Below are 25718 nucleotides of genomic sequence, written 5' to 3'. Positions count from 1 at the left end.
CCCTTTACTCCATTTTCTTTTCTTTTAAGAATAAATTGCTCTCACAAAACTTAAGACTCAAATTTTTTCAAAGCTCAACTTGATTTGCTGAAACTACACGATGACATGTTTGGCCACACAACAGCAACTGTACATCCTCCAAAGTATGCAGTACAGAATTGATGGAGGATCTTTATTTGTGTAAAATGTATTGAATCTCTGAGTCTATGATGAAAATACCCTCCAGGAATTGCATTCAAGAAGGTAAGTATATATAATATGCAACACCATCCCCAAACAAAAAATACACCAAAACAAATGAAACACCACTTAAATTTTAGTATCAATAATTAGGGAATTTTCATTTATAACTGTCAAATAATAAATGAATTACAACATTATCTTATTAGAAAAACATCACCTAAAGTGGAGAGCTAGTGTTTAGTTGGACAATGTGAAATACATCTGGATCTGGTCACCACATGCAGATGGCCATAGGCCTCAAGGCATCAGACCATTCAACACTTAAAATCTGCCCCTACTATTAGACCAACGGTGCCAACTCTATATGTAGCTGAAGCAAATGTTCTAACTGAATCTGTTGATGCTTCTGTTCTTGAGCATACAAGAGAGGTTATGATGGCCCTGTTGCCTGTAGCAGTCTATCAATTAAAAATCATTTCCTACCCAAGGCTTATGAATAGCTTAGCAGTAAAACTAGTCATTTCTAAAATACTGTAGTGTTTTCCATTATTGGAGATATTCCAAACATCTTTAGTGTTTTCAAAGAGGCTAGAAAAACAAGTATAAACAAACATGAGTATTTTTGCCATGGGTATTTCTTTACTAATTTGGGAGACATTGTTGAGTCATAAATAAATGAGACAAACATCTTTAAAATAATGGTAGAAATTATAAATTACCACTTTCAGATGATTCAAGTATCAATCTAGTATACATGTATGTTTACGAATTTCTTCACCTGTGACTTAATATTCAAAGTGCTTATATATTAATACTCAGATACCTTTGAAATCAACCTCTTTAAAAAAAATCCACCTTTTCCAGATGATGAATTCGTCTTTACTAACTATATTAACTTTATTGTTTCAATATAACCAAACAAAACTTTGTGAAGCATATTTCTTACAGTTTCTGGTTAACTTTTTTTTTTTTTTTTTTTTTTTTGAGGCTGGTAACAAAATTTAGACTAGAATAGGTTTTACTATATCAAGAGAAGAAAAGAAACACTGAGAACAAAGAAGAGAGGTAAGAGGCTCTATACTATAGACCCGTCCTTGCTCTGTGCTGGAATCATCACAGGAACCGCTCCCATTCGACTTAGATTAGGGGCAGCTACCTTAGCAGGTGGAAGAGTCGGACTCTGAGGAGCACGTTCAAAGTCTTCGCTTGGTACTTGATTATACTGAGTCTTGGAATATCCTTCCATGTTGGAAGGAGACATAGATCCCAGGGATGAATGATTGCTGCCAATGTAGCTTCTGGCAGTAGATGTTCGGCTCTTTGGAGGAGGCACATCTTCCCTGGAAAGCAGAGTCCGCAATGCAAGTTAAATAAACAAGTTTTTAAAAATCTACTGTTGTGTAAGATATGAATCATGCGGAAGGGCCTCTGTTTAAATACAAAGTATATAAAATTGTGTGACACACACACACACACACACACACAGAAAAAAAAAAACAGAACAAGGCACAATGTCATGAACTGTGTATTTGAGCCTAACTGATACGCTTTATTGATTAAAGAATGTATAACTTCACAACATGAAATGTGATTTCTACACAAATGTGTATGCTTTTATAAGGCTCTATTTATTAAATCTTGAATAGCTCCATATTCTAGTATCTATGATGAAGAGAATCTAATTATAGTGATATAATACTTTCTAAAAGTATTAATACCACAGATATAAATTTTATCCCCTAAAAAAAAGGGAGGGAAAAAACCTTTTAGCTATGAAAATTGTCTAGCTGAAAACCTTGCAAATCTAAATCTGTAAAACCTGGGAATTGAGACTTAAGAATTTTCATACCAACTACCAACAAAGGACATATATCTGAGTAACTTTTAATGTACTTTAAAAGTGTAAGTGCTCAAACCCCACCCCAGACCTACCAACTGCAACTTTAAGGGTGTTAAATTATGTCCTGTATTATTATTTTTTAAGTTTCTAGAATCCAATATGTTATCTACTGGTTAGAAAAATAAAATTATACTACCAACAGTTCAACAAACTATCCATATCACTTGATATAATTAGGTCAAACCTCAACATCTGCTCCATTCCTTAAAACTTCATTCCTGCCATCTTATTGTGAAAAGGCAGGCAAGGTAGTCTTGATATTTTGCAGTAGTTCTCAAAATGGGATACAAGAAAATCTGGGCAGAGAATAATGAAATATGGTTGGGCCAGTATATTTGAAATTCAAAGTAAATGCTCTGAAATGTGTTATGGGAGGAGCCAACACTTTTACTCAATTTTCAGAAAGAAATAGCATGCTGCAGATGCTTAAGAGAACTAATTCTTCAGAGATACAGGTGATATAAATCTGTCAGCCCCTCTTTTCACTTAATTACCTGATATCATGGTGAACTTCCTTTTCATATTTTTCTTCTCTGCGCTTTTTACGACAGCAAAAGACGATGAGACTAATGAGCACGAGCGCAAGCAAAATTCCTATGACAGCTCCTGCAATTGTTCCAGCTCTATTTGAAGCTAGAATGAGATGTTAATAAGAATATTTAAAAAAAATCTATTGATATGGAAAATGGGATATATATATATACACACACACATATATATACATGTATATATATATATACATATATATACTAATTGATTGATTTTGTTGCATATATTAACTTTTAAGAGACAAACTACTTAGCCATTTGTGATCCACCAGGAAAAAATCTATTAAAAGACTTTTCTTCTGAACTGTATATTTCGAGCATAAAAATGGTAAAACCAGACTAAAATAATATTCAAAATTATCTTTGTTGGCATATAAGAATGTTCTAACTGGGCATGCTGGTGCAAACCTGTAATCTCAACTACTTTGGAGGCTGGAGGATCACAAGTTCAAGGCCATCCACGCAACTTGGCAAGACTGTCTCGAAATAAAAAAATAAGCTTGGCTGGGAATGTAGGTAGCTCTTCTTAACATAAGATGCAGGTTTTATCAATAAAATGTACTTTCCCTCTCCATGGGCTAGAAAAGGTAATAACCCAGCCAAAGTGTGTTCTGATCAAAGTTAGCATCCCCATGCCCTCAATACACCCTTGCTGACAACTAAAGAAGAATGTAAAAAAATAACAAAACAGAAAGATACTTACGAGGGACAACATCTAGGCGCAGCAGGCACTTATCAGAGCCCACTCTGTTTTTGACTGTACAGCTGTATGTCCCAGAGTACTCAGAAGTGGCATTTTTTACAGATATAACAGGTGAAGTCATTTCTATGGTAGAGTGGTGGGGGGGGGGGAGAAGAAGAAGGAAAAAAAACAGTCTTTTTCTTTGCTGTGCTGGGGATGGAACACAGACCTAGGCAAGAGCTCCACCACTGAGCTACACCCTTACCCACAAGCAAACTCGCGTTTACAGTATGTATCACTCTGACCTTTTTAATAAAGTTAAACCCTACCAAGTTTGACAATCCATCTGAAAGGAAGACAGAAAATGCTGGGCGCAAACAAAATGCCCTGAAGCCACATGCACATCTCTAGAATTCAAATAAGCATGCCTGACACTCCTACAGCCAAGGCAAAAGTCTCCACAATCCCTCATCCACAGAGCCTCAGCTAAAGCAAGGGTGCTGGTCTACTGTGCAGCAGCGACAATCCCATTTTGGGTCACATCTGATTATTAAAAAAAGAAACAACTTATTCCACAATGGCTCTTTCATTCAGCAGGAAAATATGCAAGATCTATTTTATCGCCCTAGATGGAAGAAAAACATACACATGAAAGTCAGAAGGCATCATTCACACAGTTTGGCCTCTATTTTGAAGAAAAAAAAAAAAAAGAGAGAGAGAGAGAGAGAAGGGTAGAGAAAACCTACTGGAGATCAGAGTGTGGTGGAAAGGAAGAAGGTAGAGCATGGTAATCAGTTTGAACTAATAGGTCAATTATAATAAACAGATGAGCAATCAGATTTAGACCATTTGTAACTTTCTGGTTTACTGTAGCATCAACATGAATCTAGGCAAAACACTCCAGATCCAACTCTTGCTGTACTTACTTTAGCCACTAAATAATTTATGGTCATGAACATTTACCACCAATTAAAAATAAAATGTACCAATGTAAGTAATTATAATATTCTAAAAAGTAAAATCATTACAGAAATTATTTCTTCATTTATGACACTAGGCTGTCATTATAAAGCACTGAATAATTCCCATGGAAAATTTGTTCTGGACAGAAAAGGGAATTAGTATGTAAATACTCATACAAACCCTACTGGATTTAAGTCCAAATCAGTGGCACATGGTACAGTTTGTATCATCAGCAGTACCTGCTAACCATGAAGTGGGCATTTTCTGGGAGTCAGATAATTTTTGCCATTCATATCGCAGTGGAAGTGAACCTTCTTTTGGTTCACATTTTAATTTAAAGTCATTTCCAATTTCTTCTGATCCATCAATGAAACATCTTGTACCTGAAGGCTTAACTAAAAGAAAAAAAAAAGAAATTACAACTTTATACAAGAGAAAGGACATTATCTTGATAACATGACTTAAAGCACACAGCATGGGGTGTACAACCACTGACTCATCAGTTGGTCCTGGGTTCAGAAGTGACAAAAGAATGAAAGATCACAATAGGCTGTCAGCACAGTTTATCCAGCTCTATCAAACACAAAACAGGTAATAACAAGCTCGGGAAAGCAGCCATTGCATGAGGAGGTCGGGCAACATCTCAGGCGCAGCTTGGTGCCCTCCATTCCATGAGGCACATTTGATAAAAAAGCAAGGATGATGCGGGCTGGGCCACTTGAGACTCTAGAAAGCTCCCACTTCCCTCCTTACCTACTCTCCGTCGTGCTTGAAATGTAGCCCTCTTGGAGTATGTGCCAAGTCACATCTCTTGGTGCCGTTACCCGACAATCAGGGGATTTATAATCAATAATGCTGATAACAGGGACAATTCACTTAGTGCAGCAGAGACATTTAACAGTCTATATTTATATTAGCTCAGATCCATTGAGAGAGCAGTGTTATAAAGGTAAATCAGAGGCTGTCATCTGTATCTCTCTAAGTAACTCTTTAAAGTAGCTGCCAACCCATTACCCCAAACCTGGATTAACACCCTGGCATTACATGCCCTCCTGCTGAATTGCATTAAGGCATAATATTTAAATAATAAAATTAACATGTGTTAGTCATGTGAGTTTAGCACATTTAGCAAACTTTATATACATCTATAACTTGGTACCTGTGGAGGAAACTGCTTCCAGAACCCAGTGTAGATACCAAAATACTACAAGACTCAAGTGCCTTATATAAAATAGCATAGTATTTGCATATAACCTTCCCCTGCAGACTTAAATCATCCCTAGGTTACTTATAATATTAATACAATCTAAATACTACATAAATAGTTGTTATAATATATTGATTAAGGAAAAATGACAAGGAAAAAACCCTGTATGCTTTCAAAATTTTCTTCAAATATTTTCAATCCATAGTTGTACAATCTGAGGCTGTGGAAGATACAAAGGACCAACTGTATACCCAGTCCAATTCTCTCCAAAGACAGTTCCCTCATGCTGACTGTAGTCGATCTCAATTCAAAACCCTGGTTCCAAGGCATCCCCTAATTTGATTTCTCTCCTTATAGATTAGTTCTGCTTCTTCTAGAATCATTCGAGTGAAGAATAACATTACAGTATGTACTTTTTTATCTTACATCTTTTGTTCAGCATGTTTCTGTGACTGATCCATGTTGTTGGATATGTCAGGAGCCATTCTTTCTTACTGCAGATTAGACACAATGAATGGCTATAGCGCATGAGCTCTTTCATTTACCTGCTAATGAACATGGTTTCCAGTTCGGGGGTTACTGTTTAAGTCTAATTGGCCAAACTGACCAGGAGCAAGTGTGTCATCTGTCAATATCAGAATGACCAGAGAGGAAGGCACTAGGAGGCTCTGTGGAATGCTACTTGGCCAGAGGGGAACCTGTGGATTTTAAGGAGACTCAGGAAAACAGCAGCTCTTGATCAGCTGTTCCTGAGGAGCGATTAGAAATGGGAACCAAATGTGGAATGGATGCTGTCAGTGGGTAGGACCCTTCAGTAATTAGCACCCTAGTGGGGGATGTGTAGTGCAAAGGGAGTCTGGGAACAACATTAAAAAAACAATTATAGTCAATATTTTGCTGCTGCTCTATGACCTTGAGAGAAACGGTGTTTCTTGTAAATTCTATAGTTGACTTCATAATTCTTCTTCCCAGCCCAATATCTGCTAGGAATGCTTTTTTTCTTTTTCAGTCTAAGTTGGCTTTTGTTCTTACAGTCCTGGAAGCGTTTTTATTCCTTCATTACTATGAAGAAAGATGAATGGGGTTTATAGTTTTGCACGATTATGAACACCACTGCTTGAACACTCTAATATTGGCATATATTTTCCTTTTTCTTGGCAACTGCTTGAGTCATATGGTGAGTATATGTTTAATTGTATAAAAAAAATGCCAAAGTGTTTCCCAGAGGCAGACAACAGGATGTCATGGTCCCAAGGCATGGGACCATGCCAGTGGGGTATCTTCAAATAAGGTTGTCAATCATGATCAAAATTTCTTACTACTCTTAGCAAATTTGATTTCTCCCTTTTATGTCCCTTTCACTACTCATATTTTTTAATTAATAAGAATCCACAGATGTACTTAACTGCATTATTAATTTTTCTAAAGTGTTTTTTTTTCCCAGACTGATCAGTTACTCTAGAGACTATATCCATTGAACTTTTAAATAAGTTTGGTAAATTATTTTATCCTGTGAATCTTCAATGAAATGAGTCTTATTTGTCTCCATTTCTTTGAACTATCAATGAATCCTTTATTAGAATATACTAACAGAAAATAAGACATTAAAGCAATGTTTTGCATATCAAACAGCTAGCGGTAATACAGTATTAAAACCCTAACTCAAATCCTTATCTTTTCTATGGTAAACTTTCCTCTTTGATATACCAACACTTCCAATAATAGGTGGCTATTTAAAGTGGCCATTTAGGATATTCAGTGTCTCTGAGACAGTGAATCAAAAAAAAAAAAAAAATTTTATCAACAGTGGTTTCTGAGCTTTACTTAGGAGTGGCCCAACTCCTTTCCAATGGAGAAGAAAGTCTTCTTTTATGCCAATTCCCAGTCCTTACACAACAGGGAGAATTACCTCTTCACACATGACACTCGGCACTGACATGGAAGAAAGAAAACCACAAAGGCAACACAGTTAATGTCTTGCCCTTTGTGTGGTCTAGGCTTCCAGAATATCTGTTCATTGTCCTTGGAACATTTGTCTCCATGACTGTCAGTGTGGCCCTAAGATCACTGCGACCACCAAGTTGCACTTGGCCATAGTATCCCATCAACCTAGTAGTGCTGTGCTCTACACTGGTACTGAATCATCCTCCCATGTTAGTGGCCACCGTAGCCTTCAGGAAATACATTCTAAAGCCTTTCATGGGACAAATTACACTTTTATCTTACGTCATCCTTCTAAGAATGCCATTTCTGCTTGATTTAAAAATATCCAGACTCTAGGCAAAAGTCATCAATGCATACTAAATTCAATAGGCAAAAATTAAGAGAAACAGGATATTTATTCACATAGTACCCTTAAGATATATATATATATATATCTTAGTATCCTTAAGATAGAATCCTCTATCTATCTACATATATTTTATATTTTAATCAGAGAGAAAAATAGCAACTTTATGGTGGAGAAACACATCAGCTAAAACCTAAACCAAGAAACTATGATTAACAATAACATATGACATCATGTACCCCTTGACATGACTGGAGGAGATTAGGAGTCATAAATGCAACATGGATTCTAGACTTCATCTTAGTATAAAAAGGACATTAGTGAAAAACTGTGAAATTCAAATTAGTCTGTATTTTAGTTAATAGTATTATATCAATGTTAATTTCTGAGTTTGACAATTGCAAGGATTTTGTAAGATATTAACATTGGGGGAAATTAGATGATGGTTATATTCTCAGAAACTCTCTAGTATTTTCCCAACATCTCTATTAAATAAAAATTATTTCAATTAAAAAGAGTTAGGGAGGCCCTGGCCTGTATCAATGGCTTGCAAATCCTCCAGGGCATTTATGGTCAGAGTTGACTGAACCACTATACAAGCTACTGCCAGTGAGTTGATAGCATGGTATTGTTTATTGTTTACATCTAGGAGACCATCAGTTATGTTTACTATACTCTTAAATAACTCTTCATATAAAAAGATCTCCACAAAAGACCTTTCCAGAGCTCCAGGGGAAGGCATTAGTGATATAAGACCACAATATCAACCTTTACCTCTGTGATCATTACCCATTTCAGCTTCTTTACCTTATGAATTTTGTGGCTATCTGAAAAAGCAGGGCAGGCTCTGGTAATGTGGTTAAGTTATAGCAACATGCCACCCTTCACATCCAGTCCAACTAAGTCATGATTCACATGGTTCACGGCCACACAGAATACAGGTTCAGTGAATGAACTACCATTACACCCTGTGAATGTCATGGTGGCGATTCCTTCAGAATCAAAGGATTAATAGGCAGAGCCACCACCAGCAAACCAAGTGAGAGCTCCTATGTACTACCACTTAGCTGGGTCACTACAGGACACTTCATTTGTCCACTGCAGAATTTTCAGGCAAAGCTAACAGCTAAGCTTCCTTCTAGTTCTTACTTTCTAGAGAAAACAATTCTGGTGGTTTCTCCCAGCAGAGGTCATGACTCATCTAAAAACATGCAAGAAAGAGTTATGAGAAGTTCCTCTCTGGATCTGTGACAGCCTCATGAGATCACAGCATTAGTCATCCCTGCTTACTTTCAGCTACCACTTCCTTCTCTCTCCTCATATCCCCAACTTACCCCCTCTCCATGATTTGAATTCAAAGGTTACTTGACTATAATAATCCTCCACAAAGCTAACAGGACAGTTAGTGCTTCTCACTTAGCCATTCTGAGGAATCAGATGCTGATTCCATAACCAGGTATGATCTGCTTGTATATCGTGAACCAATTAAAAGACCATATTCACCTTCATGTTTCCCAGAGAATAGTAGTGAAAGAAGGTGTGGTCAGAGTTATAATCTCAGATACCTCTAGTCCTAGGATAAGAGTTCAGACCACGGCTAAAGAAACATTCACCTGCTTACACATTTATTTTAAAAACAAAAGAAAAAAAATAAGGTTACTACATGTGTACAAAATACAGACCGAGAAAGCTAGGATTTCCAATGTTACCCCGGACCTTCCTTGGGTTTCTTGTTCAGTTCATCTGCTTTCATACCACAGGAAACATTTTAACTAGTGCCATTTAGTATAGAATCCTTTTTACCAGGAACCCCTTAGATGTCCACTCAATGAGGCTGCCAGCAGAAGCCCACCTTACCGACCAAGACAATCCCTGTTCTGATACTCATTCTTAAGAGCTGGTGTTCAAAAGGAGTTTGGCCCCAAACACAACTATTTACTTCTCTATCCTACCCCTAACCAGATCTTTTTTTTTTTTTTTAATATTTTTTAGTTTTGATGGACCTTTATTTTATTTATTAGTATGTGGTGCCAACAATCAAACCCAGTGCCTCATGCATGCTAGGTAAGTGCTCCACCACTGAGCCACAACCCCAGCCCCCCTAACCAGATCTTTAAAACAAAAGAATATGGTAACATTTGACATGGGAAGACACTCCCTGATTTTTTATTTTCTGGGTATGCTAAACAATTCTAGCAGTCACCATTTCTTACAAAAAGTAGATCTCCAAATGACATCCAGAACAAAATTAGAGGTCACAGAACAGGAGGACTGACAGGCTCAGAATAGAGAAATGGACAGCTGTATTTTTCTACATGGTAGCCATCATACATTTTGTGTAAACAAAATTTTACAAGTTTATTTATGCGCTATAATCTGAAATTTCAGAGTTTCTCAATCTGAAGAGATTAAAAATGCTTACACACATTATCACACAATCTGGAGTCTTGGACAGTTTAGAAAGTAACTTACATTCACCTTCTTACCAAACAAACCTCAAGACATTCTAGCAACTGTCTAACTCCTCCACCTGAAGGATGAAAGACATTGATACAGGGGGTTCAAAAAACTACCTGATGTTTAATGGCCCTGCTCTAATTCAGTACTCCTGCTACCATACTGCATTATTCTCCAATTATTCATTATCATAGAAACCTCATTTATTCTTTGAATAACAAAGGTAAAAACTTTAAAGCACAAAGAAATGACTTTGAACTGAATGAGATCTGATAGACTTAATAATTAAAACTTAAGGAAATGTGCAGGTTCTATTTAACTATGAGGACAAGGCAAAAAAACTTATATCTCTTAACTCCTGGTTTAGGGTTTGTCTTAGTCTGTTTTCTGTTGCTGCAACAAAATACTTGAGGCTGGATAATTTATAAAGAAAGGAGGTTTATTTAGCACACACATTTCTGAAAGTTCAAGAGTATGGCATCAGTATCTGCTTGGCTTCTACAGAAGGCCTCATCGCAGAAGGAAAATGGGCATCAGAGGAAAAAAGGAATAGGGAAATGAAGATGACCCATTTAACAACCCACTGTCATGAGAACTAATCCACTACCATAGGGAGTACCTGGGGAGCCTCCATGACCTAATTAACTCTTAAAGGTCTACTCAGCTCTCACATACTGTTACATTAGGAAATTAAGTCTGTGAGTTTTGATGGGACTAACCATATTCAAACCATAGAAGAGTTCTATCTCCTGGCCACAAGATACTTCCATTGATTGAGCGATTGACTGACTGACTGACTTGCAGTATTGAGGATCAAACGCAGGGCCTCACATGTGCGAGGCAAGTAATCTCCCAATGAGCTACATCCCCAGCCCCTTATTTTTAAACTCTTAAGAATTTCACAAGTAAGTGGGACACTTGTTATTTTCCTTATCCTAAACAAAGGAAAAAAAAAATGAACAAACCAAAAAATCCAATACTGGGTTTTCTGTCTTAGGTTCTTTGAGAACTAACATTAGAAGTAGTTCAAATGTTTAAAATTGTTACTCTGTGAAACTTAAGCTTTGTCTCACATAAATGCTGCGACTACAATACTATAACCACTGACTCTAAAACCAAGTAACCCGTTAACACAAATAAAGCAACTTACCAAGAACTGTCAGCAGAAATTTCTTATTTGCAACACCAGGAGCTTTCTTCACTTTGCACTGGTATGTGCCAATATCCGACAACTGTAAATTTGTTACATTTATTGATGCATCACCAGATTTGAGATCACTACTTGTAAAATGTACTCGTCCTTTCAGATCTTGATAGTAGTTGTCATATATTTTGTCTCCAGAATATAAAATAATCTAAAAGAAAGCCAAAATAAAAACAGTGGGACAAACACCTGAATCATTAAAGGATCTCTGCATACACTATGACATTGTAGGATCCAAGGACAGAAAAAGAAGAAAAACACTGTATTAAGACAAAACTGAACCACCATCCAAATGACAGAATGAGGAAATGGAAAGAGATCAATGGGATCCTTGAATATAGTCCCATGCTCCCATTTTAAATGGAGGAAAGCAGACTCAACATTACTATATAACATACTCTTATGCAAGAAAGAGATTTAGTGAAATTGCAAAAGGGTGCAAATTTGTTCCTTCCTATGTACTCTATTTTTCCACTGCCTCGAAGGTTAGAGTGCGTCAGTTTAGGGTACAAATCAAACATATACCGCCCCTTCCCCAAAAGATTTATCATAATTTACCTGTAGAATCTAACAAAAAAGAAAACTGCTTTTCATCTTAATAGTTAAAAGCACTTGAGGGTTCTAGACTCTAATATACAAAAATCATAAAAGGAGGATGAGATAAGTGGACCCAGGTTAACAGGACCTGGCAATGAATCTTCTGTGACTAAAAGCAAAGACCATTTCCTATGACATTGCATTTTCAGAGCAATGCACTCTTATAGGTTTTATTTATTTTTTTTAATTTTTATTTTTTAGTTCTCGGCTGGCACGACATCTTTGTTTGTATGTGGTGCTGAGGATGGAACCCGGGCCGCACGCATGCCAGGCGAGCGCGCTACCGCTTGAGCCACATCCCAGCCCCCTCTTATAGGTTTTAATGGGAACCACTAAAAGCTAGATTTAGAAAGAAAATCTGTGTTAAATTTGGTTTAGAAGCAAACTGTGGTAACCAACTCAAATAATCTCTAAAATTAGTTTAAAACATTTCATAATTTTTCACATTATCACTTGGAGGAACTAATGAATTCTTTCTTTTAGTCACGTGAGACTCAAGGGCCAGAGAGCAGAGAGTGCCAAACTCAAATAATAATCAAGAAAACAAGTATAACTACCCTGCAAGTAATTTTTTTTTTTATCTGAGATGCTGATTATAGGCAGTATAATCAGAATAAATGCCATTTAAAAATACCTTGTTTATTCTTTAGGAACCTCTTGAATGGAGGAATTTGGATTCTTTTCTGTATTTTCACCTCCCCTACCACAATGATCCCATCCTTAATCCCTTAAAGATCTTTTACTTATACACCAAGTATCTGCAACTAGGATGAACTCAAACCAGTTTGCTAAGTAAATATAAAAATCAGGTGGACGGCCCCCAGCTGGCTCATGCTGTAAACACACACGATTACTTTATTCGCTCCATCCTCCTGCCACACCCAGTTGTCAGCAGCAACACTGTGAATCCCACAAATGGACTGCTCTAGCATCCTTTGTATTAAACTACTGGCTTATTTGCTGTGAAAGGCCAAAAAGTTCAATCTATTCTACTTTCAGTAGCTCATTTTGCTACATGCACACTTTAGTAAAAGGGCCTGGCAAACAAGATGTGTCCTCACTGGTAGTTATCTTGTAAACTACCTTAGTATCTTCCCAAGAAGGGGTCACAAAGTGAGGAATTAATATTTATTTACCAGGCAATTTTACATGTCCTCATGTATTAGCCTAAGGAGAGCTAGGGGCTCGCACACACCAACTTCTACCCAGTAACACAGCTAAGATGTAAGCCTGATCTATTTGATGTGGCACAGTACACAACTGACATTTCTGGATCAGCCCACAACATGCCTGTGCATACAGTATCTCAAAACAGCCTTGAAATGGTAGGTATATCTGTCCCTGTTGCACATATGAAGAAACAGAGGTTTATGTAATATGGGAGGCAGGAAAGGCCAGTGCAATAGGTTTTTTAAATAAGTGCAGGTGTGAGAATAACAGAGACCTAGATTAAAATCTCTACCGTATCTATGGTCACTTATGTGACTCTGCGCAGGTTTCTTCAAATTTCCGGGCCCCTTTTTCCTCCTTTTCATATGTACAATAATTCTCACTTTAGGGCTGGGGATGTAGCTGCATGGCAGAGCTCATGCATGAGGCCCTGGGTTCACACCCAGCACGGGGAAAAAAAGGGGGAAAAAAACCAACACGACAGGGCATTGTTTTAAGGCTTAAACAATATAAAGTCACAAACTACATAACAATATTTCGGTCCACCAGAAGTGCATATACACAAAGGTGATATCATCAGATTATTTTACCGCCATCTCAAGTTTCTCGGAATATATGCTAGATGGGCAGCCATGAAGGACTGTACAGAGCATATCAACCCCTGCCTTGCATGCAGCTCATGCTAACTGCTAACTGAAGTAACTGCACAGGAGTAAGGATGAAAATTTCTCCAGCCCAGTCCTCCAAATTCTCATCTGTAACCATTGTCTACTAGCTTAAATAAACAGAGATACACATTCAGCTAACATAATATATACCTGAAATTCTTAATAATTCTTAAATTATTAAGCCTCTTCTCCTGCAATCGCTCTCTAACCCTTCCACTTTTCTTTTAGTCAGATCTTACTGTGTTTTAGGTTTGAGGCTAGGTTTTTAACCCAGAAATGGACACACTAAAGGCCGAGCACCCAATTTCACACCCATCTCACAACTCCTGCGGAGAACAAGGCTGTGTCTGTCACTCAGCCAGGAAGAGCTGGGTCTTCCTTCCATGAGGACACTCCAGGCTCAGGTGACGCTGTGCTTTAGTCTCTGCACACACTCGTCACAGGCTTCCCACATGTTGTGTGCCTCAGACAGAAGCCCCGAAGCCCACACTCTCCTGTCTTGCCCACACCATCAGAGCAGTGGTCTGCCTACCCCAGGCACCTCTCCCTATGCCCTGCCTCAAACCCAAATCTCTAGAATTTTCACAAGTTCCTCTTCCTCTCTGAAGCCTTCTTAAAGAAATCTAGTGACTGTCCCCTTGTGTAATCTTAGGACACTTATCCATTCCACTCCATTTCAGAAGTCCTCAGTGTCCACCAGTGTCACCGCCTTCCTCATCTGCACCCAGTTTTTTGGGCAGTTAGGGGCTCTCTTCCCAGCTGCCTACACCTCATCTATGTGATAAGCAGTGATGGACACAGGAGACAGAGGCACAGACATCCAGTAGCAAATAAGCACATATCAGACTCACCACTTGATCCACCTTCTGATTATCGGATGGGGAGAGCAGCCATTCAATATCCAGTGGTCCCTGGTCTTCTGGACTAAGGGTAAATTTGCATGGCAAATATGCAGTTTCCCCTTTGGCTTTTTCAATCGTCTGTTCAGGAGTGGTGATACTCAGACTTCTGGTGAAATCTGTATAAAGAAACACACACACAGAACTGAGCATCTGTGATGATTCTGACATATGGCCTTGCAGCCACTGAAGGGAGCACAGTGATGTGAGGGACACAGGACAGGGTTTGGGTCCAGAAGGATGGAGCTCAAATTCAGCAGTGCCATCAGAAAAATGGAATGACACTATTAATATTATCTGACACCATACAATTCCTTGAAAGAGCACTGTGAACTTTGCAGCATTGTGTAAAAATTAAAGTTTCTACTAACAGAGGGTCTCTACACACCAGCAGATGTTTAAAAATGTATTTAGGCAGAGTATCTGAAAGGTCAGTTATGTCATCCAGATTCAAGGCTACATTAATTCATGTTTGCCAAACTGCCGTGAAGCACTGAGAACTCATTGTTCATGGGGCACAAGCTGATAAATTCTGACACATTTTCTGCCTTATTTAATTCTAAAATTTTATTAAACTCGATTATCCAGTTTCCATTAAATGCTTAAATATTTACAAGCAAGAAATTCCAATGAGGACAATTCAAAATGAAAGGAAACACTCGATTTATACACAGTTATGCACTGCCATAACTATTTTAGTCAGGTGGGCTGCATATCTGACAGTGGAGCCATAAGATTATAACACAGCTGAAAAACTCCCATTACCTAAAGTATTTTTACTGTACCCTTTCTATGTTTAGCTACACAAACACCATTTTGTCATAATTACCTACAGTATTCAGCACAGCACTATGCTATACAGGTTTATAGCCTAGGAACAGTGGGTACAACATATAGTATGGGTCCATAATGGACTGTACCTTTCAGATTTATGTAAATGCACTCTTCATACAATGACAAAATCAACTAAGAATGCATTTTCTCATAACATACCTCCATCATTAAATGACCCATCACTGAATTTTTTTTAATTTGCCAAATAATTAACTTCAATATTATCTTTAAGACATTTTGTACTGTTCCCCCCTTACTATTTCTTTCTAGAAAAGCTACCAATCATATTTAAAAAGACATCTTCAAATCCCATAACGTATTCTGAAATTTGTATTCTACAAAAATTCCATTTACATCCTAATTAAGAGAAAAATCAATGCTAGATGGCAACATTTGAAAAATATGTAAAATAAGATATCCTAAGCTACAAAAAAAATTACCATAAACGTTTTTCCAGTTAGCTTCGTTAAAGAGGTCTTAACCTGCAATTAGGCAAGATCTCACAGTCTCCTCCTTGCTAATAGTTTATTTTATATACATACATATATATACATATATGTATGTATATATATAAATTATTATATGATAGTTTGTTACAAGTGTAATATATTATTATATATAACTACTGTATGTAATAGTTTATTATAATACTAGTATATCTTAGATGCATAAAGTGTAGAAATAAACTATAAACAAAATTATTCTAGTTTTTCATCTATAAGAGAAAAATAGTTTAATAAATTCAGTTCTGTTTTACAAAAGAAAAGTAATTCAATTCATATCAATTTGCACTTAAAAATAGGTGTGCTCAATACCTATCTTCAAACAAGATCAAACATTTGAGCAAGCGATATTTGATTTGAAATACAAATTTAGTCTATCCATGAAATCATATAAAACATGTATTTTTTACTCTTTACAATATGAAAGTATGCACAGCACGAACTGTCACATCTATGGTTCCTTGTCATAACCTAACATCTTCTTAAGTATAAACTCAAGCATCTAATGTGTACAGAACCCAAAGTTCCATCATTTTCTGTTATTAAGCAGCACTACCACTTGGACCGCCTTGTAGCCTGACACCGACATTCATGGCTGGATGATGAGCTGGGAGAGGCCCAAGGGATAAGCTGATGGTATGTATGGTTCCCTGCCTCTCTTTCCTTCCTGTCCCCCTGCTTCCACCCATAAAAATAAACACATCTGCTGGGCACGGAGGTGCACTCCTATAATCCCAGTGACTTGGGAGGCTAAGGCAGAGGCATTGCTAGTTTGAGGTCAGTGTGGGCAACTTAGTGAAGTCCTAAATAACTTACTGAGACCCTGTCTCAAAATAAAAAGTAAAAAGTGCTGGGGATACAGCTCAGTGTAAAGTGCCTCTGGGCTCAATTTCCAATACCAAAATAAAATAAAGAGTCTGACCTTGCTTTAATCAATAAATAGATTGTGGCCAGAGTGCTGTGTGAACTGAGACTTCAGTTCTCAAGAGCACTTTCTGTGCTCATCCTCCCCTCCTCGGACCCCAGCCACTACGTATCAAACCACATGGGAAAGAACTGCAGTCTGACCAACAGCTTCCCCCACCCAAATGTAGCCACCCTAGAACACGCAGCCCCAGTTCAGTTCACTATCTGCAGGTCCCACGCATGAGCCCAGTACTTCCAATTCCAGCCTAATCTAGCCGAGCATTGTGCAAGATCATGAATACATGACTTTCATGTAAAGCCTCTTAAGATGGGGCGGGTTTGTTATACAGCAAATATTGATGATTCACCATCCAAACCCACTGGTTCAGACCAAATCACTACCAAAAGTCCAAATTACTCCATCTCCTCTTCATACCCACATATCTTATTTAAAATTATGTTACTTTATACTTATGTGTGCAATTGCAAATGTTTCTGAACCAATATTTAAACCTCTGAATTAATTCTTTTTATCATTTCTAATAAACTTAGCTCCATTCCTACCATATTCTCTAGGCATTCGTCACTCTCCACCTGACAATGATTTTCTGTCCTTCCTTCTATGAATGCTCACAGTACTTTACAACATCTGGGTCACCTATTTGGCACTTAGCATATGGTTACTTGGATTCTTCTCCCCTCCCCCACATTTATCAATTTTATGGTGAAGTTGACTTTGATTGCATCCAGGGTTTTGTCACATCTCCTAGATGTTGATGAGCTTATCTTCTTCCCATTATCTTCCTACCTTGTCTTCTTAGGAATTGGTTTGCCATTAAATCATTAGCTCCATTAAGGCTGGGAGAAATCATGGATACATCTACCTATTAAGGTGGTTCCCTGCATTCAGTGGAAAATAACTGGTAACCAGATTATATAAGTTTGATAAATTTTAAAAATGTTTTCTAAAAGCATTAACATACCATAAGAAATTCCCGCTACTTCAAGTCCTTTTAATAGCTACTAGAATTTACTGTCTGCATTTGTCTAGTATTAATATGTACCAAGTAAGATAAGAATACCATAAGTACACTCCAGAATAAAAATTCCCTTTCAAAATGAATCAAGACATAGTCCAAAAATATGAAGGGAAAAAACCACATAAGTGAGAATGCCAAATTACTATAAATAACAATTAAAACTTCATGGTCACAATATGTTTTTGGAGTTTTCATTTTATAGAAATCAAATAGAAAATTTAAATGACATCGATTAGACATCTAAATGTATAACCGTTCAAAGTCTAATTCATGCTCTCAGTACTTAACACTATACAAAGTCATCAGAATAAAATGCAACCTAGTTTGACATTATCTTTCATTCTTTCTTGTTTAACGTAGAGAAAATACTTTTATTTTGTACAACCACCTTAAAAAAATATTATGTGTGTGTGTGTGTGAATTTCCCATTGCTGTAATAAAATACCTGAGATAAACACTTACAAGGAGAAAAGATTTATTCTTATGGTTTTCCATGGTTGCTTTGGGCCTGTGGTGTGGCAAATCATCATGGTGAGAAACACATGGTAGAGCAAAGCTGCTGACTTCATGGTGACGAAAAAGAGAGGAAGCAGCTAAGGTCACAACATACCCTTCAAGGGGACGTCCCCAGTGACATAACTTCCTTCCACTAGGCTCTGCCTCCTAATATTTCTACCACATCCAAACAGCAACAGAGTCTAGCCAAAAAGCTTTCAATTTGTGAAATTACGGGGAACACTCCAGATCCAAACTATAACAGTATCTGGATACAAATCTGTAAAAATATAGGCTGAACTGATTACAGCAATTAGTTTTGAGAGCTGAGATTTTGAGAAAGGGAAATGTCCATTTCTACTTTTTTGTGAAATTTTATTTATATACAGATGACCCTCCACCTGTGGGTTTTGCATCCACAGATTCAACTATTCTTGGATTGAAAATATATATTTTTTAAAATTACATCTATACTGAATATGTGCAGACTTTTTTCTTATCCTTATCACTGAAACAGTTTAAAAACTATTTACATAGTATTTGCAGTGTATTAGTTATTATAAGGAATCCAGAGATGATTAGAGTCTACCAGAGGACATGCTTCAGTTACATGGAAATACTATGCCATTTATATAAGAAATATGAGCATGTGTGGGTTTGAAAATCTGTGAGGGGGTCCATTGGACCAAACCCCCACAGATATCAAGAGATAACTATACTGCTTAAGAAATTGTAAACAGATTTTTAGATGATTGTCAGGGTTTCTTTTTCAATGTTTAAAACATTCTACTGCTCTTGTGTTGAACTAAAAATGAATTGAAATCTCAAGATCGTGCAAAACAGTTGGGTTTCCTAGCAACAATGAAAGGTCTCTTCTCACAGACACACACACACACACACACACACACACACACACACATATATATATATATATATATATATATATCTTTTTTTTTTTTTCCAACAGTCACTAGTTGTATGAGACAAAGGGCAGACACTTGGTCTCATGTAGTGTCCTGAGGCTTCTTTCCAAATACTGCCCAATTTTATTTGTGCAGCAAATTCAGTGATAATTTAATTTGCAAGCCACTTGCAGGTTCAAACATGACTTGAAAACTAAATCAATTATCAAATCTTATATTATTATTCAACCTCACATTCAGAATGTGATGAAATATGTAGCACATACATAAGCTATGTGTATTTTAGAGTCCAGTTAATAAGTGGTTCATATTGGAGTATATAAACAAAGTGAACCACATCCCACATTGGCAATGGTTAAAATAACATCTACTGGTTTTCTACTTGCTTTTTAAAAAATCTCAAAATACCAAATCATTTGGCTCTCTAGAACTACTCTGCTGTCTAGTCTGACTTCTATCTGAGCATCAAAGTGACATGAGTCCATCAAAGAGTATTTTTAAGCCCTTAAAGTCCCCTCCTACTAAGACCTTAGAAGCTTGGTTTCTAAACTAAGAATAGAGTATAACCTGGGACAATGAAAGGAGCCAGTCCTCTGGAAGGCAGGCAATATTCTGAACAGACAACAAGCCTTGATTTCTTTAACCTGATTTTCCAAGTTTAAGTTACTTGTTAACCTAGATGATTTAAAGGATCTTTTCCTTCCAGCCTTAAAATCAAAGTAAGTTTGGCAATTATGGGTTATAATTTTAGGAATAATTTTAATTTCAGGAAATTTTGTGGTTGCTTCTTAAAAAAGAGACCTCTTTGTGATACATCTCATGTGAGAATTTTTAAGCGTTTTGAGAAAAGTAGAAAAGAAAAAGACAAAAGGAACCTATGAAGGAAAACCAACAATCTGACTATGATAAACACTTTCAATTAGAAAATCACCATTTAGCAAAATCATAGTTATAACTGCTTCAAGCAAGATGCTGAAAATTAGTGTGTAAGAGTATCAGAAAAAGGATGTTTTACACAATGTCAAAAAAATCTCACAAAATATTTATCAATTACAGAGAGAAAAGTAAAAACTTCACAACATGAAATTCACGTAATCACCACCTTAACCAAATGATCAAAGTTACCTTCAGAACAAATGAACATCATGTGCCTCCTAATTCAAACTTATACTTTCGTGGGAATGCACACCAAACAAAAAAATGCATAATCTAGCTATGACGACATGAAAGAATCCTAAAGTGTATGTTACTAAGTGAAAAAAAAAAAAACCAATGGGAAAATCCTACATTCTGTTCAATTACAACTATACAACATTCTAGAAAAGGCAAAACTTACAGACACAGTAAAAAGATCACTGGTTGACAGGGGCTAGAGAGGAGAGTGGATGAAAGGTGGAGTCAATGATTTTTAGGGCAACAAAATTCTTCTATATGACACTGCAACAGTGGCTACATGTCACTATGATTCATCCAAATCTATAAGAATCTGCAATAAGAGTGAACCTTAGTGTAAACTATGGGCCATGGGTAATAATAATGTGTGGATACAGGTTCATCAGTTCTAACAAATGTACCCCTTGAGAGGAAATGTCAATGAGGGAGGCTATGTGTAGAGGTGGTTATAAGGGGTTATAAGAGAATACCCTAGACTGTCTACACAATTTTGTAAACCTAAAACTGCTATACAAATTTTATATTAAAAAAGACAATGAGAGAATATGCAACCATATTCATAATTGAAGAAATATAAATTCAAACAATGTAATATTTTATTTCTCATATAAAACTCACAGTGTTTAAAAATTTTAATAAGTCAGGCATGATGGCATTGTCCTGTAATCTCAGCTACTTGAAAGGCTAATGCAGAAAAGTTTTCTAGTGAGATCCTATCTCAAAATAATAAAATAAAAAGCCCAGTGTTTGGCTCAATGATGATGATGATAATGATGAAGAAGAAGAAGAAAGGCAACCTTGGCAACTCTGTTGGAAACTGTGGCAACATGGAAAGTCAATCAGTACAACCCACTATCAACAGAAGGCCTGGGGAATGTTGACAGTTTTAGCACAACTTGACAATTGTGGACTGAACTCCCATGATGAAGAGTTCACATGAGTGAGGACATCATTTACCAACACAGTCTTATTTCCTGATATATTCTGAAACAAACAAACAAACAAACAAAAACAATCTAAATTTCAAATAACAGGCAGGAAAGTTAGGGTAAAAATAATCCAAGCTCATCTTCCTGTGATAAAAACCTAGAATAACTATATCAGGGTAGAACTCCTCTCTTCCAGCAAAAATTTGGCTTTTGGCTTAAGCCATACAATATACTTCCTTCATATTAATGGAAGTAAGACAAAACACTGCCACTTATGATTTACTTCCATTCACCTGACAACAAGATGAATCATCTAATTAAATTATATCTTTCAAACAAACAAACAAAAAACACATGGCCTTAAATATATAATAATGTGTGATAATAAACACACTATTATAATAAAAATACTTATGGGAGAGAACTGTGTTATGGGCCGAATGCCAGATTCATATATGGAAGCCCCAATCCCCTACATGACTGCATTAAAGATATGGCCTTTCACAGGAGAATTGCATGTTAGAGGCCTGTTTGAAGAATTTAGTGAGACCCTATCTCAAACTAAAAAATTTAAAAGGGTGGGGGTATAGCTCAGTGTTAAAGCATTCCTGGGTTCAATCCCCAGTGCCACAAAAAATTAAAATTAAAAAAATATATATATATGGTTTTCAAGTGATTAAGGTTAAACGAAATTATAATGGTGGAGCTCTGTACTGACAGAATTGGTGGAAAAGAAGGCACCAGAACTCTTTCTCCACCTGGAGAGGACCAAAATGAGAAGGCAGCTGCTTAAAAACAAGAAAGAAACCAAACTTGCTCATATCTTGATCTTAGTCTTCCCAGCCTCCAGAATTATAAAATCAAGTTTTTTATTTTTAAATTATGTAATTTTTTTATTACAAAAACCAATACCATCCAGTGTATGGTATTTTGTTATGGCCACTTGAATAGCCTAATATACACTACCTTGTGTATTAGTTCCTTGAAAGAGGTATACTGTTCAACAGGACAAAAACTCTCAAGAGGATTTAAACATATTGGAAATTCACAAAACAATGGGGAAATGTACTTATCAATCCATAGTCAAATCAATCCACAGCCAGTAAAGATGACTGTGAGAGAATTCCTTAAATAAGCCTTCCAGGCAAGGAAGTAAAAATAATTGATAATTATTAAGGTATAGAGTATATGAAAATTTAAATTTACCGCTTATGTGTAAGTAGGCACTATCAAGGAGCCTTACATTTATTACTTCATTTAATCTTTTTTTATTTGTGCTTTTTAAAGATATACATGACAGTAGCATATATTTTGACATATTATAGGTACATGGAATATAACTTAAATACTAATTAGGATCCCATTCTTGTGGTTGTACATGATGTGGAGTTTCACTGTCCGTGTATTGATACATGAACATAGAAAAGTTATGTCTGACTCATTCTACTATCTTTCCTATTCCCATTCTTCATTCCCTTTATTACCCTTTGTCTAATCCAATTAACTTCTGTCCTCGGCCCCCCACACCTTCATTTAGTCTTTACAAAATATATAAAATAGGTATTACAGACAATGACACCAAGGAACTGTTCATGTGAAATCTGGGTAAATGTTGAATAACACCAGTTACTTATTCCAGACCCATAAGAAGGAGAAAAGGGGCGTAACAGATAATAAAAAGTCACTGGTATAAGAAAAATGAGAAAACAAGGCAAGAAAATTCATAAGCAGGAAAAAAGCAAGAGTGATCTTTGTAGATCCCCTAAGGATCTAGGATGAGGAAAGCGCAACACCACCAACAGTTTTAAAAATGGGCTAGAAAGGGCTAGGGATGTGGCTCAAGCGGTAACGCGCTCGCCGGGCATGCTCGGGGCGCTGGGTTAGATCCCCAGCACGACATAAAAATAAAATAAACATATTGTGTTCACCAAAAACTGAAAAATAAATATTAAAAAATTCTCTCTCCCTCTCTCTTCTCTCTCTCTTAAAAAAAATGGGCTGGAAGACCCTTTATGGTGTAAGAAAATGAGGTTAATTTCAGAACTCAACCCACAGACCTGACTTGGGGGAAAGGGGCCCAGTGACATCAAGTGTTTTCCCCCAGCAAAACACTGAATCTCCTTCATGCCCAATCTTGGTGATGAGACCTACCACCATCACCAGTGGCAATCAAGCCCTGGGTAAGATCATGGATACAAGAAACATCTGCATTACCAATTGATTTGCATCAACCTGGAAATAAAATTAAAGGGGCAGCAACATTCACTTCCTTTTTCACTCTACCAAATATTACATCCTGTTAATTCTGCCTTCTTAATATATTCCAAATCCAACCACTTTTATCCACATGCAGTCCACTATCACCTCTCCCACAGCCTCAACAGAGCCTGCTATTGGCTTCCCTGTATCCATTGCTTCTCATTCAAACCTATTCTCCATACTACAAAGTGTTCTCGAGTGCTTTGTATGTTTGTTTTTTAAGAGATGTCACTGTCATGTCTGAAAACTTCCAATGGCTCCACACTGCTTCAGGTACTTGACTTCTCCTCCAATGCCCTGTGTGATCTGAAACTCTCCACCCTTCGTTTCTTCCTACTCCCACTCTCACAGTATGCTACATTTCATTCCCCACTGTGCATGTGCACATTTTTAAGATACCTCCTCTGTTCCATCCTATCTTTGAGGATAACTCCTACCACCACAGCCACAGTTCAGTCTTTTCTCAGAAAGCATCCCTTGTGCCATATGTGACTGAACTAGGTGTTCCATGTACTCCTCAGGCCAATGATAATGCCACCATCACAAATAGAGATCTCCAAAAACTGCTTTACTCTGTCCACCTCTAGTGACCATTTCACATTTGACTGAAATCAGAGACCATGATGGTCTTTATCATCCCTGTTTTCCTTTGGTACAGAAAAATTTCAAGTACTCAGCTAGAAGTCACCAAATACTTGCTGAATGAAAGTTTTCTTTGTTTTATCATAAGGAAACAAACAAAGGAATGTTTGGAAACATTTTCTATGTTTTTACCTATCTAATCAAGATACTAAATGGGAAATCTGGACAGTGATGGCTTATGTACAAGGATTTTAAAGAGTATATCATGTAGAATTCAAGCAGTGACAGGTGACATCTTTTCACCTGGGTGCAGAAAGGGGCTATGAATTTTGAGATAAGCAACTATATAACCTGTCTCGAGAGCTAAGCAATCAAGACAAAGTGCTTATTACAACAGAATAAAACAGCAACCAAACAATTTTGAATGTCTAGAGGTAAGCAGATAACACGTTTGAAATATGTTGAGGGAAGAGAAAGCAAAGCTTAAGTACCTTCATTAAAAAAAAAAAAAAAACAGAAGATACACTATAGAGATGAAAGATGAAATATTCCAAAATGGTGGGGAGGAAATTAACAAGATGAAATGCAACCAAAAGTAGACAAGAATAAGTTAAGTCCCTTCTCTACTAAAGCTGTAACCACAATAATAAAAATGTTCTGGTCTAGGTCCTATCTTTGAGGGAATAAATCAGAGAAAGCATTAAGGGAACAAAAATAACTAAGTCTATAGTTGTGGAACACCCATGTTGGTATATGCTCTCTTTTTTAGGTCTGAAAGGTCTATTTTTTCCTTGCTCTGTCTTCTCCAGCCATTCACTAAAGTACATCAAACCTGTCTTCTCCCCTTTGAAGTTTCCCTGGTTCCCAAAAGCAGTGTTAACTGCTTCTTCCTCTGCATTATCAAATTTCTCCATTACAGGTAATTGTTTCATATACCTCTCATGAAGCACATATTTAACAAGGTCTTGGTAATATTGTTAATATTGCCGAGTTCACCTCTCGAGGGGGCATGTCCTAAGCCTCATTCAATGGGCCTGTGGACCACGCAAGTGGATAAAACTTCTAACTAAATTGCAAATGGAAGGAAGGAACTCAGAGCAAAGGGAAGGTGAAGTGAAGGAGCTATTTGAAAGAGGAATGGGGATGGCAGAGAGGACCATCAGACCTTGCAGGGAAAGAAAAGAAATCAGTCATGACGTATGGCTCAGAGGAGCTGAACAATCCTGGTCACTGCTGCCTGCTATACATGGAACAGAATACTTACTATTTTTACCAATAGCTATTTTTAACAGGAGAAATGTGTTAA

General features: G+C 36.9%; 1 protein-coding gene across 1 annotated transcript in view; it reads right to left on the bottom strand.

Moving 5' to 3' along the window:
- Positions 1–1257: 1257 nt before the first annotated feature.
- Cxadr (CXADR cell adhesion molecule) overlaps positions 1258–25718 on the bottom strand; it is a 38914-nt gene continuing 14453 nt past the window's right edge. The window contains exons 2-7 of the mRNA XM_026411862.2: positions 14721–14887; positions 11381–11585; positions 4516–4671; positions 3335–3457; positions 2578–2716; positions 1258–1523 (exon numbers count right to left, since the gene is read on the bottom strand). Coding sequence (XP_026267647.1) covers positions 1259–1523; positions 2578–2716; positions 3335–3457; positions 4516–4671; positions 11381–11585; positions 14721–14887 — 1055 coding nt within the window. The 3' untranslated portion in view covers position 1258. The remainder of the gene's footprint in view (positions 1524–2577; positions 2717–3334; positions 3458–4515; positions 4672–11380; positions 11586–14720; positions 14888–25718) is intronic.

The sequence above is a fragment of the Urocitellus parryii genome, chromosome 2 (assembly GCF_045843805.1).
Source record: "Urocitellus parryii isolate mUroPar1 chromosome 2, mUroPar1.hap1, whole genome shotgun sequence".
In the NCBI taxonomy this organism is placed as follows: domain Eukaryota; kingdom Metazoa; phylum Chordata; class Mammalia; order Rodentia; family Sciuridae; genus Urocitellus; species Urocitellus parryii.
The sequence above is the reverse complement of the archived record's forward strand: the minus strand, read 5'-3'. Positions and strand labels throughout refer to the sequence as shown.